Below are 15,918 nucleotides of genomic sequence, written 5' to 3' on the forward strand. Positions count from 1 at the left end.
TTTAATCGGACAAAATGATAGGACATTACCGAAAAGAAACAATTCTTTTAAAAGATATTTCCTATCTTTTAAAAAATATTTCCTATCTTTTAAAAGATATTTCCTATCTTTTAATAGATGTGTCCTATAATTTTGAACGAGCGAGATAAGCTGATTGTTACATTTTTTTCCTCTAGCTTCGTTCGTGTATAATATATTATACGTAAGGTGTAGTTTACTCAGTTTAGAGGGCATTTCCGATATATAGGATGTGTACGACGTACACATCCATGGAGCAGAATGGCCAATATATAATTTAATAAAATATTTGTTCATAATACAAAAATTGTCTTTCATTTCCACAAGAAAAAACGAAATTACTTTCCGAACAATCCAATAGTTCACTATATTATGCAAAAGATTCAATAATATCAAACGTCCATCATTTTGTCCGGCACTGTAACGGTTTCAAAATGAAATGGCTTCTTTGCAATACTTTCGTCAAGAAATTTGGAATGTTGTGCCTCCTTAATTCATGATTTGTATACAAGGTGCTCCAGAAACGTCGTAAGTCCTTGAAAGAAGTAATTTGAAGTAACTTTTTCCATAGCGGAAAACATACTTTGACCGGTTCATGGTTTTCGTTAATAAAACGTGGTTTCGAGTGATCTCAGGAATTTCCGATCAAGGTCTGATAACATTTTTTGGACACCCCATGCTTCTCGAGAATTGAAGGTGATTAGAGAAGGGATGATGGTCCAGCGACTAAGAAAAAAGGTTAAGAATTCTAGAATGACTGTACACTGCAACTATTTAAGCATTTACGATGTGTGTCGGTCTTTAAAATTCAAGAAAACTTATAAAATGACAACAGCTGCCTTTTAGTCGACAAAGGAAACTGTTCTGCGGCTCTAATTTTTGTGCATCGACGTGTAAAAATAAGAATTTGCGTAAAGATGTTTACTACTAAGTGAAGCACAGAGTATTCGTCAGTAATTGCGATACAAAATATTCGACGGTTCGATTGATTAATTAACCGATGTTTACGAAAGATTCCTTACGTTGACAATGCAAGTACATGATCGTATTCAAGATTTTAAATTAAAATCTAAAATTATTCTATTACGTTGCAAAATAATTGTTGTAACAATAAGGTTTAGATTTAAAAAATTATCAAGCAGTAAAACTGTTGGCAGGAGTCACAGGAATAAATTTTGTATGCATAAAAATTTATTTTCTTAAATCGAATGGAAATACCACGGACCAGAAAAATTATTTCAGATTTACAGTTAAAATTGCTCCGAGTGCAAAGGGTTAAACCTTGTTGGTTGTTCGTAGGAAACGATGTTGTCCTTGATGAAACATGATGCTACGGACAGATGCTGGGCTTGTCGTTGCAGCTCTTTTATTCTTCATATTTCCCCGTTGAACTTCGTGATACAATCTCTGTTCTTCATTCCGAAACTGTGTTGATGTTTTTCCTCTTACCCGGGCTTGGAAAGTTTAGAAGGAGATTACGTTTTCAAGCACAATGGCAGATCACGATGCCGCTGTTCATGGTCGTAGGTCGTAGGTCAATGCGCGCGGTTATTCGGACGGCGGGTAAGCTAAACGAAATCTTCGCGTGACTGTTTCTTAACGCGATGCGAAGATAACGATGGCACGATGACCAAATAAGATAACGATGTTTCAAGTGGACGAGTTGTGCAAGGCAATAAGAAATTGCCGAAGTGTGCCCACTTTTGGAAAATTCTCAAGTGGAATATAAATCTGGAATCTCTACAAACAAAGCTAACACAAAATTTGTTTAGATAACAATTATAGTATCTTCTTTTAATACCTTGACAACATTTGGTGATCTAAAAACCGATAATTATAAAGGTGGAATTTGAAACCAAACTGCTTATCTGAAACGAGTAAAGAATCAAGATCTATCATACTAATTACCATTTTATTTTTTTCATATTTTACCGGTTCAAACATATTTGGTAAACATAATATGTTAGCACGAAAGTGAACTTCTAACCGTGTTAAATAAACGTATCAAAGAATAAAATAGAAAAGACATACGTAGAAATGTAAGAGTTTAAGGGCCTGAGTTCTACATAGAGTTGCCGATTCTGATTCATTATCTTCACATAAATCATTCAGTTATTAGCGTGAACGTATTCTAAAGTATTCTTCTTCTCGCAGCGTACATTAATCGGAGATATCAATTTCGAATAGAATTCTGATCAATAGAACAGGAAGTTTTCGAGATTCGCTGCTCAGAAAACCGTTTTCTCTTGTGTTCACTGGACTAATATGCAAACGCGATTCCGCGGTGTTAGGTATTTTTGGAAGAGGATGTTGTAGATATAACGGTATTTATGGGATCATGTCGAGGCACGGGGTAAAATAGCAAAGTGCTAGGAAGCCGGGATAAGTGTCGGGAGTAATGATACAGATGAACTGCAAGGAAGTAAATCATTCTTCGTTTCGACATCGCACTTTTCTGTAGTAAAGAACATGTTTATCGTTTCTGTATCACGTACAGCTGTTCACTCGACGAGATCCATGAGATATTTATCCTTCACCATGCTTTTCAATATGGCGACACGGAATGACAACCATTTTTATATCCGCAAGGATGTCCTCATTCCTACCGTACCTCTGCAACCGGATCCCATAATCTATATCAGTACGTCGCTTGTGCTATGTAGAAGAATTTTATTTCTGTTATATTATAATCACGATCAATTTAACCAATCATCTGTATTACACATCTCGAATTATTTGAACACGATTGATTTTATCGAGGATTCGATAACCTTCTGCCCAAAGTAATACTAATTTACGCAAACAAAGTTACCAGAATTCGTAAATAAAATACACGCTACGATTTTTTCCATCAAATTCATTTTGAATGTTTTTTAATTTTTCAAATTAAACTTGTCGTCTCTGAAATAATTCTTTCGCTTCGGGCGAACAAAAATTGTTTGGACGCAACATAGTCGATCCATTGTATATTCATCGTAGATTTCAATCTCGCCGTATTTTATAGTTAGCATTACACATCATTTTCTATAACATATTGAACGCGACCGTTCCAGAGGGGGCGGCATGTTTGGACGCAACATGGTCCAACCATTTTATGGGGCCAGGCCTCGGTTCCTCGACCGTACCAGCGAGCACACTCATAAAGCCATTAGAATCTTAAACCTTCCGCCATCAAGGCCCAACCATTTCCCGTGTCCAGATTTTTTATGCTCCCTTGTTATTTCATTTTCACTTTCCACTTCCTCTGCCACCTCTCCTTCCACCTTTCTACTAGCTGGCAAATAAAAGGCCCGAAAGGGAGCGAGCGACGAGCATTATTATAACAAATTAACAACGAGCACTATACTTTGACATCGCGTCGAAAAACGCGACTTTTTGTACCACCGGCAACAACATCCACGCGTCTCTTCATTGTATAATTACCACGTATCAAACATTAATATATGTATCAAAATATATGTATCCAAATATATGTATCAAAATAGATATATCAAAATATATGTATCAAAATATATGTATCAAACATTAATTATCGGGCGCCGTTTTAACCGTTCCCGAAGTGACGGATGTTGAGAATCGATATACCGGAACTCCCATCCAAGCACATACAAAAATGCTTTCTTGAACTGGCAATATGAATTTTTGGTCAAATATTCGTGTACCAATCTAGACTTGTGCAATGGTTATTCGAAAAAAAATTTTATACGAAAAATTCATTCGTAATGTTGATCAAATAAAATTTTGTTCGAATAATCGATTCGCAATGTTGATCAAATAAAATTTTGTTCGAATAATCGATTCGCAATGTTGATCAAATAAAATTTTGTTCGAATAATGACCAACTCTCCTTGAGGTCGATTGGCATAAGTAGCTGCCGTAAATGATTAAATACATGCTGCGCGAGACTTTAAAAGAATAATGAAACGATGAATGTTAATACTTGGGCTGTCATGTCAACAACTCCAAAAACGTCCTAAATTGGACGCGGCAGTCCAATTTTGTCACTAGCGTTACTAGTCATTTCATATTTACGGTTAGTAGCACTAACCCGATTGAACAACACATTTTTTTGTTGCTCGTATGTCATAGACAATAGAAGAACTAAATTTGATTTCCATTTAGCAGAAACGAATACCATTCGTATTATAATTGTCATAATGCGATGGAGTCAAAAGATTTTCATCCGCGAAGTTGCCAGTGCTGAAATTTCGACGGTGTTAATATATATTGTTGCTTTAGTTTCGGGGAATAGTTTGAAAACTCTGAGATCGATTTTCCGGGAATGGCATTTTGGCGCACACGCCCTTCTTCCGTGAACCGTCTCGACTATTATGTGTGCAGTCGACAAACCCGGCAGTTCCTCGTCGGATTCGGCTATTTGCAGATTGGCAGAGGGACAAGAAGTGTCGTATCGAGTGGCCGCCGCGCCGGTTGCCTTCTGAATGAGGAAAATCCGAAAGCATGCGAATATTTGGCGGCGTGTCAGGGTACCGGACCCGTTCTCGGCCGACGAACCGTCGCGTCGCACGCATCGCGCGTCGGAATTAATTGGAGAACGAGTTCGGGTTAGGAGCGTGCGATCCGCTCGCGATACCGCCGGCAATATCGAGGCCTGTGCCGGGAGCAGCAGTCGAGTGCAAAGGTCGACGATCGCTCGTATTATCGGATGCGGACGCCGATGGATCGTTACGATTACCGTCCGTGTCAAGCAGAATATCTTCTGCTCCCAACGCGGCTTGATCGTAATAAAAAAAAAAAAAAAAAAAAAGAATCGTGCGGCGATTAGCTCGTCCAGGCTGGATCGGTCGTATAAATAATAAAGGTACGGGCCCGTTAAGGGTGCACGCTCACGCGCGATTGTCTCCCGCACAATAAATCGCTGCGCGTCGCAACATCTATTGTCGGCCGTGTCACTGCAACGTGCATAGAAGCATTTGCATTCAATGCAAAATTTCCTATTGCCTGTGGCGTGCATCATTCGCGCCCAGATTGCGCCCACTTCCGCGGAAACCATTACAGTCACGATCCCGAACGAATCGGAGCCGCTCACGCCTCCGCGATTTCCCAGAAATCTGCCAGCGCCGAGCCGCTTTAATTCATTCGCCGCGTCGATTAGCGAACTTGTCTTTTTGCACGCTCGCGCTCGTTTATCGATCGGTATCCTTCGTTGTGCACGTTTTCGAAAAGTGCGATTTTCGTGGAATTTTTGTGGATTGTGACTGTCGATCGACGCTACCGATTTCATATTATTTATTATAAAAGCGTTGAAATTTAAAAGATTCCTTCCACGTGCGACATTAATTTCTTGATTCGAGAATATAATCAAAATGGTACCAAATCCGAATATACACACAGTTCGTTGACCAAAACTTTTCTAATTCTAAGAACAATAGCAAATAAGCCTTATTACTAAATGTTTTACCATTAAAGATTGTCTGTCGGTTTCAGAACTCTATTCGTTTCATATCCATCGCTAAACATCGCAAATTTTTCTGTCGAATAACCAGCCGCAACAGCTTATTTCCGAAATGTATAGTCAGGTCATTAAAGAGGATTATTACATACAGTCTCGGGGAGGTAGTTCCAATATTCCCGCGCACGGGATGCCGCGAAATCTAGATAGGAGCAATTATCGCAACTACACGCGCCAAACGAACGAACGCGGAGGTTGAATTAATTATTCTCCGCACAGTCGAGGTAATAACAAGCTATTCGTCTCTCGGCTTTGTGGAGCGAATCCGTTGAAGGCTAAACATCCGTCCGGCACGGCTGATCCGTCAGAAATGGACACGCAAACGGAACAATGTCTCCGGGGCGACGGTCCCGTTATATGTTCCGGGCAGTGTCTCTATTTTACGGATCCTTCGGTACCTCTAAGTCGTTGGGTCAACAAGGTTTTATTAAACGATACTCGAAATTCAGAGTACGCGGGGTTCGCTCCGTCCAACTTGTCCCCTCGTCCGGAGATTAGCCGGCGCGGTGTGTGGAGGAATGAAAAAGCTGGCCAAGGGTGGAGGTGGACGGGGGCGCGGAAGCTTTCGTAACGCCTGTGTTATCAAAGAAGCCACGTCGGACGATCGTAAAATACGGGCTTGCGCATTTCCTTCGTCTTCCGCGAGCCACGACAACGATTTCTAACTTTTCGTCCGGCGGCGGGCAACCCGGTTGAACGAACGCTTTTCCGGTAACCCCCGAACGGAAAATTTGCGAGAATTCGAGACACGGGAAAATATCGACCGGTGCTATTTATTTCGTAGGTGTAGCCCACTCCTGATAATCCCGTTAAGCACGTTTATCGGAAAAAGATTACAGCGAAATTTAGGTAAAATATATTTCTGATTTTATGAAAATATCATGAGAAAGTTGAATATAGAATGACAGATTTAACGGATATCGTTCTCTTTCTTAAAGAGACGTGTAATTTAGAGCACTCGACGGGTTGGAACTTGTAGCGGTGCCGCGAGCGAATAATCACGCATTTTCGATATACTAGAATATTTCATTTCCTTATAACTCTATTATGGTTTCATGTATTTGTTTAAAATCCAGTGTGGAACGAGAATGGTAGAAAACCGTGGAAGGACATTTTGTGTAACGCCATTTTTGGACCTCTCACGATTTATTCAGCAAATAGAATATAAACGATAATCGATGGAAAGCTAAAATTGGTACTCGATAGAATTTCGCTAAATTTTTACGAACGAATACCCGACGACTGAAATAGTCGAGCCCGAAATCGAAATTAATCAAAATATTTTACGAGCTCCCGGTTTCGGTGACCACGGACGCTAAGGAACCACGAATTGGTACGGTACTGCTCGGTGAATCGTAGCTTCATTGATTGCGATGTCGTACACCGGGTCGACGACAGAGTCGTGTTATGTAGATAAAAACGTTTCCTATACGTAAAATTGAGCACGTGTCGGTGATCTTGGCAGGCCTTAACCGCCTCCCACGATTTATCCGGAATTTCCGTATGCACGCGATACATGGCTGTACGGTTGTTTTTAGCTTGTTTTCTATTTACAGGTGACGTCGTTCAAGGTTCTGCCACCCTCGCGGCAGCAACAAAATACGTGGCTCGTTCTACATTCTAACGAGGGAGGTCAAGGGGGATGTGTCCGGGGTGGTCAAGAATTAGAATCAGGCCGTCCTTCAAACAGGAATGCTGGCCAGAAGATGAATGAATGCGGTCGCTATTCGAGGGAAAACTAAGGGGAAAAAGTCACCCCGGCTCGGGCTCCGTAATGAGGACACTCGTGTCCAAGATGAAAAAGGCGACACGAGCGAAACGCAATAGGGTTTCTCACGTCTCTCCTTTTCGAGCACAGAACTGCATTCCGGATACACGATAAACAAAAATTCGTCGATTTCGAACGAGAGCTTCTCGCCTCCGTCGGCGCTATCTTTCCTCTCGAGTAGCATAATCTATTAAACGTTACCGAGTGCTGTATAAAAGAGCTCGATGATACAGCGATGAAAAGCGGCGGATACGAATCATCCTCACCGTCGTCGAGTTTGTAACGTCGGTCTTATCATCCCCGGCTCGGTACGCATGCACGTGATGCGATCATACTCTAATTTCATTAAGCGTTCTCACCGTTAGCGGTCCATTCTGTGTCCTGTCTCTGTTCCGATTTCTACGAGCTTTCCGAGGGTTCGGGCCAGGTGTCGCTCACAGTCGTCCGTGCAACAAGAGGGGGGAGGGGGCAAGAATTCCCGTGTATAAATAAATGGGAATGAAAGCAGGAAAAAGAAGAAGGGGGGGGGCCCTGTCGTCCGAAAATCTGGCGATGCTGCGCGCCGCGACAGCATGGATCCGCACGGTCGCATCTGCGCGATAGGGAAGGTTCCGCTGCGAGCGAAACTCCGACGGTGGGGCAGATTCAGCCTCGGGGAGGTTCGGGCCTACGGTAGGAAGGGTGGTTTCGGAGCGGAATCGAGCGGAGGCGCCGGTGCGGTGATAGTAGTAGTCGGTCGTAAACGACGCCGATGACGTCGACCGAGGGCGCTGCCGGCGCGGTCGACTTTAATCGGTGCTAGTAGTAGTAGCCGGGTGGTGGTGAGAGAGTTTCGTAGTGGCGTGCGTACACGCGACGAGCTCGTGTACGGGGGGATAGGAAGCTTTGACAGCGGCGGCGGCGGCGTTGGTGGTGGTGGTGGTGGTGGTGGTGGTGGTGGGTGGTGAACCAGAGTGAGAAGCCGGCGGATAGATAGACGAAGAAGGTAGAGACACCGGGCGAGAGCGTGGGAGAGAGACGGTGGTGGAGAGCGAGCGAGACCGAGGAGCCGGCGGCGGTGAAGCGAAAGGGTGTTTCACTCGGCTCATATTAGAGTAGTCTGTCAGTGCGCGCGGTTCCGTGGTGGCGCGGCTCTCCCGTTTGCGTTTGGTGCGAAGTGGTTGGTCGGCTTTGGTCGAAAGCGCGTTGTCCGGCACGCTTGCAACCGGGGGCTCGTGTCTGCTCGCTGAACGCACGACACCGGGACCGGACCGGTTTGTACTCGGCTCGGTTCGATTTGGTTCGTTTCGGTTCGTGCGGACACGGTACGCGGCCGCTGGCAGATTCGGTACCGGAACGCCGGTCGACGACTTGATCCAAAGAAAGGGTGGCGAATGGAGAGTAGGAGCGAACGGGGCGAGTCACGAGGTAGAAAAGGAGAGACAGAGGGTGCGTAGGTGTGTGCGCGTCGACGGCTAGTGGCGGCACACATAGCAAGAGAAACTGAGAGAGAGGAAGGAAGAGAGAGAGAGAGTGAGAGAGAGAAGTAGAGAGGAAGACAGAGAAGACAGAGGGGGAAAGAAAGAGAGTGGTGCTCGGAAGTGGCGGTGCCAAGTCGTGGTGGATGGTGGATAGTGGAGGTTCGGGTGGTAGGTTGGATCGGTCGGTCGAACATTGGTCTTGGTCGTCGTTGTCGCCGGCGTCCCTGTGAAGATTGGAAAACGCGAAAAGAAGGAAGAGAAGGGAAAGAAGAGGAGAAGCCGGGTGGTTATTCGAGGGAGCGGCAGCAGCATCGGTGGCAGCATCGGCGGCAGCTTCGGCGGCAGCGGCAGCAGCATCGGATTTGAGACGAGACGAGACGAGACGAGACGAGACGAGACGGGACGGGACGGGACGAGACGAGACGCGACGACGGGACCAGAGAGAAGAGACGGAAGCGAGGATGAGATCGATAAGGAGGGAGTCGAGGTGCGGGTTTCGCGAAACGGGGACGCCGCGCCGCGCGTAGAGTCGCGGCTGGTAAACATACGCGCGTAAAATACTCGCGTACGCGCGCACTCACGCACGCGCCTACGGTCGCGCGAGTCGAACGATCGCAGGGAGGACTCACCCTCGTCCTGAGGATCCGACGCCGGAGGACGAGGGAGAGAGGAGAGATCGGCAGACGAGGAGAAAGAGGGAAGAACGAGCGGACAAGGTATATCGGTCCCGGAGAGCACAGATTCGAGGGAAACGGGATCGTACTCTCTTTCTCTCTCTCCCCCGGGTCCCCTACCGCACCTGCCCGAGCCCTCCGCCCACCACCCCTCGATCTCTCTCGATTCATCTCCGCCACTCGATGGGCTTTGCCGGCGAAAGAAGGTCAAAGATCGATCGTCGAGTACGAGGGTCGTGACCTCACGCACACATTCGCACACGCGCGAACACGAGCCACGCGTGCGACAAACGTGTCTCGGGATACCCCGTCGAGGAACACGGAAGAGGATTGAACCGACGACCGACCGACTGCCTGACTGACTTACTGACAGACTGACTACTCCCACGCTACTTTTCCTGCCTGCCCGTTCTCGCTCGCTGGTCGCCGAAACTACGGTGGATCCACTGGAGCGATGATCGATCACAGAGCGAACCACCGCAATCGATCGACGCGTTTAGGCTAGGCGTTGTCGATGCCCGCCGTTCGCGAACCAAAGATTCCGCGTAGAGTAGAACGGCTTGCACGCCGGCACGTCGCCGCCACGTTGCGTTCGAAATCGGGCGACTGGTGTTCTTGGGACCGGTCGATTCGAGGCGACTTTGGCACGGGACAGGTCGCGGACGGCCGAGTGGAAGCGCACGGAAACCCGAGGGTCGTCCACACGCTTGCCTGATCGTGTTCACCGGAGGAACAGAGGGAAAGAGTGGAGGAGGGAAGATGTGGAAGAAACGTTCGTCCATGGATGAAAAATAACCACGGGGGAAAGGATCAAGGATCGAAGGACCTAGCATTAGGAAATCACAGAGTATCCGAGAAGGATCGTCCCATCGCGTAGTAATCATTGTCACAGAAACTAGCGCTAGAGAAGAAGCATCGTAAAGAGAGACCGGGGTACCAATTTTTCACCGATTTGTAGAGCCCGTTGTCTATCGAAAAAAAAAACAAAAGAAAAACTCAGAAGACTGACAGATTAGAGCAGAAAGAAGCGAACTTACCCGCGGAGCGGATGATATATACGACACGACCAAAATAAAAATAATTTACAAAGGAGCCAACTCACGGAATTGCGAGACAGAAAATTATATACATAGAGCGAGAGAGAGAGAGAGAGAGAGAGAGAGAACGGAAGGAAGAGAGGGAGAAAAGGAAAAGAGACTGTGCATTTAGAATCGTGAAAGTTACGCGAAATTCGTCAAAACGTATCCAGAAAGGATGTCTCGGGACCCGTACTCCAGCGGAAGCGGAGTAGTCGGGCCAGGAGGCGGCACACGTTCGCCTCGGAGCAGTCGTCGCGTGGCCGAGCTGCCGACGGTCGACCGTAGCCCGTCGCGGAACTACGCGAGCGGTCGTGGCAGTCCGTTGGGTCGCAAGAGAGGCACTCGTAGCGGGAACAACTCGCCGGAGCACCTCGGATTCGGCAGCTACCATCACCATCAGCTGGGCAGCCCGTACTACTCCCGCGACGAGGACCTCGGCAGTCCCGTGATGCTCGAGGAGAGGGGCAGGAGTATGTCAACCGGGGGCGGTGGGGGCGGACATCACAGATCCAGAAGCGCCTCGAGACCCGCCATGTCCAGCTCGGCGGGCATGTCGGCGAGGTATACCAGCCTCGATCGCGCGTCAGCGGGGGTTCTCGAACACGATCGCGAGTTCGTGCCGATCCGGGAACGTAGTCGGGACCGTGGACTCTACCTCGAGGATGAAATGTACGGATCGAGATCGGCCAGGCAGAGCCCGAACCCGCACATGCTGCGGGACAGCGGCGGTTTCATCGGCGAGCTCCAAAACCAGAACAACGATCTCCAACGAGAGCTCGGGAACCTCAAGAAGGAGCTCGAGCTGACGAACCAAAAGCTCGGCAGCTCGATGCACAGCATCAAGACCTTCTGGAGTCCCGAGCTTAAGAAGGAGAGAGCGTTGAGGAAGGAGGAGACCACCAAGTACAGCCTGATCAACGAACAGCTGAAGCTGCTCAACTCCGAGAACCAGGTCAGTCAGTCGCAACTGCGGATTTTCTTTCAACCCCCTGAACTCTTCTTTTCGTCGTGGCGGGCACCGCGACGATCGTGGTGTCACTTTTCATTTCTTACGTATTTACACCACGGACACGGCCACCGCACACACGGTTTCTCATAACGATTCCGAGACACCCTTCCGCGACGCGTTCTCCTCGCCCCCTTTTCCCGATGACGTCCGCGCGCGCGTGGAATTTAGGTCGAAGCGATTAGGTCGGATCGCTCGCAGCGTTGCTCTTTGTGATCGCGATCTTTTTCCCCCGATCCGTTCTTTTTTCCCTGTTTTAATAGCGGATACCTTCCCGCGATCTTTTCCAGGCCAGGCTTCGTTTCCACTGTAATATAGATTTTCGAAAAGGAAGGCGGAATCGGGTCGCGTTGCGTCAGGGTTGCCGTGTGCTCCGAGCGAGTTTCACTGGGATTCCCGCGTCATCGGAGGGCTATCGATCTACGTGTGCCCGCCAGAGGACTCGCTTTTTTCCAACGTTCTTTCCCGACACGTCGTAACAAACGTGCTTATTGATTGGCCAAAAATGCGCGCATCCGAGGGGGAGCCACCGATTCCCCGTGGGATGAACACTTTGTGCAAGCGTCGCGTGGAAGCGTTTCTCCGCGGGGCCGATTACGCGAACCCGATAGAATCGTGCGCAATCGTCTCGCCACCGAACGAAACAGAATTCAATTGCATTACCGTAGCGTTGCCCGTCCGTCTGTCCCGATGCCAATCAAGGAGCCCGGACCATTCACAATCGGCATTGCAACAAGTCTCGAGACGAGAGTCTCTTCTTCGAATCTTCTGCGTTTCCTTGGGCGAGACGTGTACGCATCGCCTTCGAGGACGCCAGATGGATCAATATGTTAGCTGTTCGCGAAGCCCGTCGCATATTTATATAATGTCGGGCCAAGTCACGCGTCTTCCGCAGAACTTTGTCTTCGGTGACGATCGTACCTGTCCCGATTTCTGCACATCACCGATATTGTTATAACAATGACAATTTTATCGCGTATATAATGGCCCAGATTCGACAAAATACGAAACTATTGGAGTTGGATAGGAAATACACCGCGCTGGCAATTAATATTCATTCTGTTTAGTTGAACCGCTAAGCGTGTGTTGGATTATTTTGAAAGTTCTTTCGTTTAACACTTCAATTATCCTCAGAAATAGTAGCACAAAAGTTCTACCGTAATATACATATAGGTCAGCCGTGACGTCTCACTGCAAATATATAGATATTACAAATAAATTTATGCATTAACTGGCGGTGGCACGTTTTCTAATAAAATGAATATTACTGATGTTTTATAAGGCACGTTACGATGAAGTGCAAAAGTTGTCCTTCGGTCTTTAAATATGAAACAGAGTTTCTTCATCAACGCAATATTTCGCTCCACTCCGAAATCGTTTAAAGCCCGAATGACCAAATGAAGTTTCTTCAAATGAAGTTTATATCTTGGAATTTTCTCGAGGTATCATCAGCAACTTCGGAATCGACCTTATTCCAGCTTTTACGTGCAGCACATTTCGATGTAATAATTCCGAAGATATATTCGCAACATTGCAATTGATAAGAAAGTAGTTTCTCAAAAGTTCATCGAGCTAAAAACCACCCTCTTTCGACGCGTAAAATCAATACGTTTCTTAAAAGATAAATTAAACAACTGTATTTCTCTTAAAGTACCACACGCCTCAAATAACATCCTAAATGTTTTAGCAGAAAACATTAAAAAATTAAGATGAGAAAGAAAAAATTAAAAAGAAAATTAAAATAATAAAACTCTATGAAGAAAAACTCTATGTTGATGTACGAACCCACGAGAGCTTTTGGAACGGTTTATAGCCTAATTACGTACGAGAAAATCACAGACACGGCTAGAACGGCTTTTATCGAGTCCATAGGAAAGATGTCCGCATGAATTTCGGACATGTCGAATGGTGGATGAAACTTATTGCGGAGAAAAAACAAAGACCATAGTACAGATGATACGCAATATTTTTTCGCTGATGCACTCCGCAGCGCTGCTCGGGTTTCATTCGATTACGATCACGTGTACACGACGAGCAAGACTCGTTAAGTAACGTGAGGCAGCTGAATTGTGGGGCAACGGGGACACTTGCGCACCATTCAGCAATAATGACAGATCTCCTGGGAAAATACAGTGCTGATCACGGATTAGAAATCGCTGTTCTGTCTTATCCAAGCTGAATTGAAACTGGCGATACTTCTCGAGGTCTGCGCGGAAATTACTTTGTACGCTTCTCGGCAAGCGATTTTGAATAAAATTTGGCGGAGCTGTCATCTGCGTTTTCAAGATTGATTGTATTTTAAACGCCAGAACTACCAAATCGGTTAAAGCGACTGATTTTGTATTTTTTTATTTTTCATTCCATATGAACCTATTTATTCAAACGTATATTAAAATGGAAATTGTACGAAGTTTAAATAACTTTGATCTTGCTATTCTTGCCGTTAGAGCTCGATAATTTACGTGTTAAAGTGTTGATGGAAGCTAAAGAATTTATGGTTTATATAATGTAGTTGAAAGAACGTTAACTGTGGTCTGATTTATTTTATTTCCTTAATCTATGATTCTCCGAATTCTGTGAGATTCTTTCGTATGTAAAATAAGTAGACGGTAGATACTCCTGCTGCAAACCCGGACCAAATAGGTATTTATCTGTAGCAATTTAGAAAAGTTGAAGACAAAGTATCGATCTATTGAAATCCCTTTGAATATTCATGATTTTGATCGTTGACGTTCGTCATAAATGCATCATCAACGAAATAACTCGCTAGATTTAGCTTTTTCATTAAAAAATCGTGTAAACGAAGACTTGAAGAATAAGAAATATCCGCGGACACTTCTTTCCATCCGCGGACACTAAAACCATAAAAAGGAGAGCGCAATTAACGGCGTTAGAAGCAAACAAGTAGGTACTTGAAATTAGATGGAAGCACTGCCAGTATATCTGGTTCGAACGACCGTCTGTCAAAATTGTTCACGCTCGATCTGAATCGACTTTTATAAAGGAAGAATTTAATATAGATTTACGAATGAAATGCGAAAGATTCATCGGACGATTGCTCTTTTTTAATTAAATTCTCGGTGGTCGGGGTGGCGGTCGAACGCGGCGGTGGTGCCCACGCCATCCGTCAATGTTCCCTGCCACAGTTCGTCAGCGTCTGCTCCGGCCAGCATATTTTTGGCCTCCATGGCGGACAGCATCCGATGAGTCATTGCCACCGAGAGGCCGAAGACTGACTCTACGAGAGTCAGAAATTCTCTGGCCGTCTGCCCACGTTTCCTTCTCGTTTTTATCCGACGTCTGCTCGTTCCGTCGACCAACAGGAGACGGAGAGGAACAGAGAGATGGAGAGGAACAGCGAGATGGAGAGGAGCAGCGAGATGGAGAGGAGCAGCGAGATGGAGAGGAGCAGCGAGATGGAGAGGAGGCAGAGAGACAAAGAGAGAGTTCTTACGTGGCGACGACACGTGCTGCGTCGAGATCACAAGCGCCGTTGTCGCAGCATTGTTCCGCGAGCCGTGAAATTGCATAATTCCGGTGCAATCGACTCCTCTCGACCAACGACCATCAAAGATGAGGTAGCTATACGGGACTCTGAACGCTGGCCCAGGACCTGAAATTGGCGTTTACGAGCTGCTGGGGGATGAACGCGGTTAATTACGGCGGTTTAGGTAACGACCAGACGGTAATTCATTAGGCGATGGAATCCTGATTCGTTAACGCGGCCTAAACATTTTCTGATCACCGACGTCTCTCGATCGCACAACGCCCTTGTCACAGACGTCCTATTCTTCTACGTCTCCTAGTGATACGCCTCGCAATGATTCGATCTTATGAGCGCTCGGAACGAAAGCCGTGTCTTCTAAACTAATTAATTCTCGACCCAAGTACCTTAGTAATTTCTCGAAAAGAATGCAAAGATGAATTGATTTGTGAAAAAATAATATACAATCGTATCAAAAAAATTGCAAAGATACTGTCCTCTGTTGAATAAAGACACGTCTTTATTGTCAATGGGAAATAATAATTAAGACACGATTGTTATTTATTCCGTTAATAAATTAATGCGTGTCGAAACAAAAATTATTTATGCACGAATTCATTGATTTCAGAAGGCAATTTCACGATTATATTATAATTAGGAGACCGTTGCTTTAATCAACCAGCTTGGTTTATCAATCGACCAACGAACGAATATGCTCGAATAAGGGGCTCCAGAAAATGGTACTTCCGCATTGTGTGCCACCCTAAGCGGGTTTGCCTCTTGCACCCCACCGCCCTCACCTCACCACCCCCAAGCGAAAGGAAGAATAATCTTCCCTCCTTCTTCTCGCTGGTGATCCAAGGGATCGATCAATGGTTCATCCCCCCGTTGTTAGCCTCCCGACGATCGGCTGCAGCCCATTCCCACCATTACCATCGAGGAACTTCGGAACGGAA

The 15,918-nt window shown here is 46.0% G+C and overlaps 1 protein-coding gene across 10 annotated transcripts in view; it reads left to right on the forward strand.

Moving 5' to 3' along the window:
- Nucleotides 1-8,213: 8,213 nt before the first annotated feature.
- Brp (ELKS/RAB6-interacting/CAST family member bruchpilot) overlaps nt 8,214-15,918 on the forward strand; it is a 118,891-nt gene continuing 111,186 nt past the window's right edge. For all 10 annotated transcript variants that reach the window (XM_078189821.1, XM_078189837.1, XM_078189846.1 and 7 more), the window contains exon 1: nt 8,214-11,424. In XM_078189821.1, coding sequence (XP_078045947.1) covers nt 10,648-11,424 — 777 coding nt within the window. In that variant the 5' untranslated portion in view covers nt 8,214-10,647. The remainder of the gene's footprint in view (nt 11,425-15,918) is intronic.

This window comes from Augochlora pura, chromosome 2 (genome assembly GCF_028453695.1).
Source record: "Augochlora pura isolate Apur16 chromosome 2, APUR_v2.2.1, whole genome shotgun sequence".
Lineage (NCBI taxonomy): Eukaryota > Metazoa > Arthropoda > Insecta > Hymenoptera > Halictidae > Augochlora > Augochlora pura.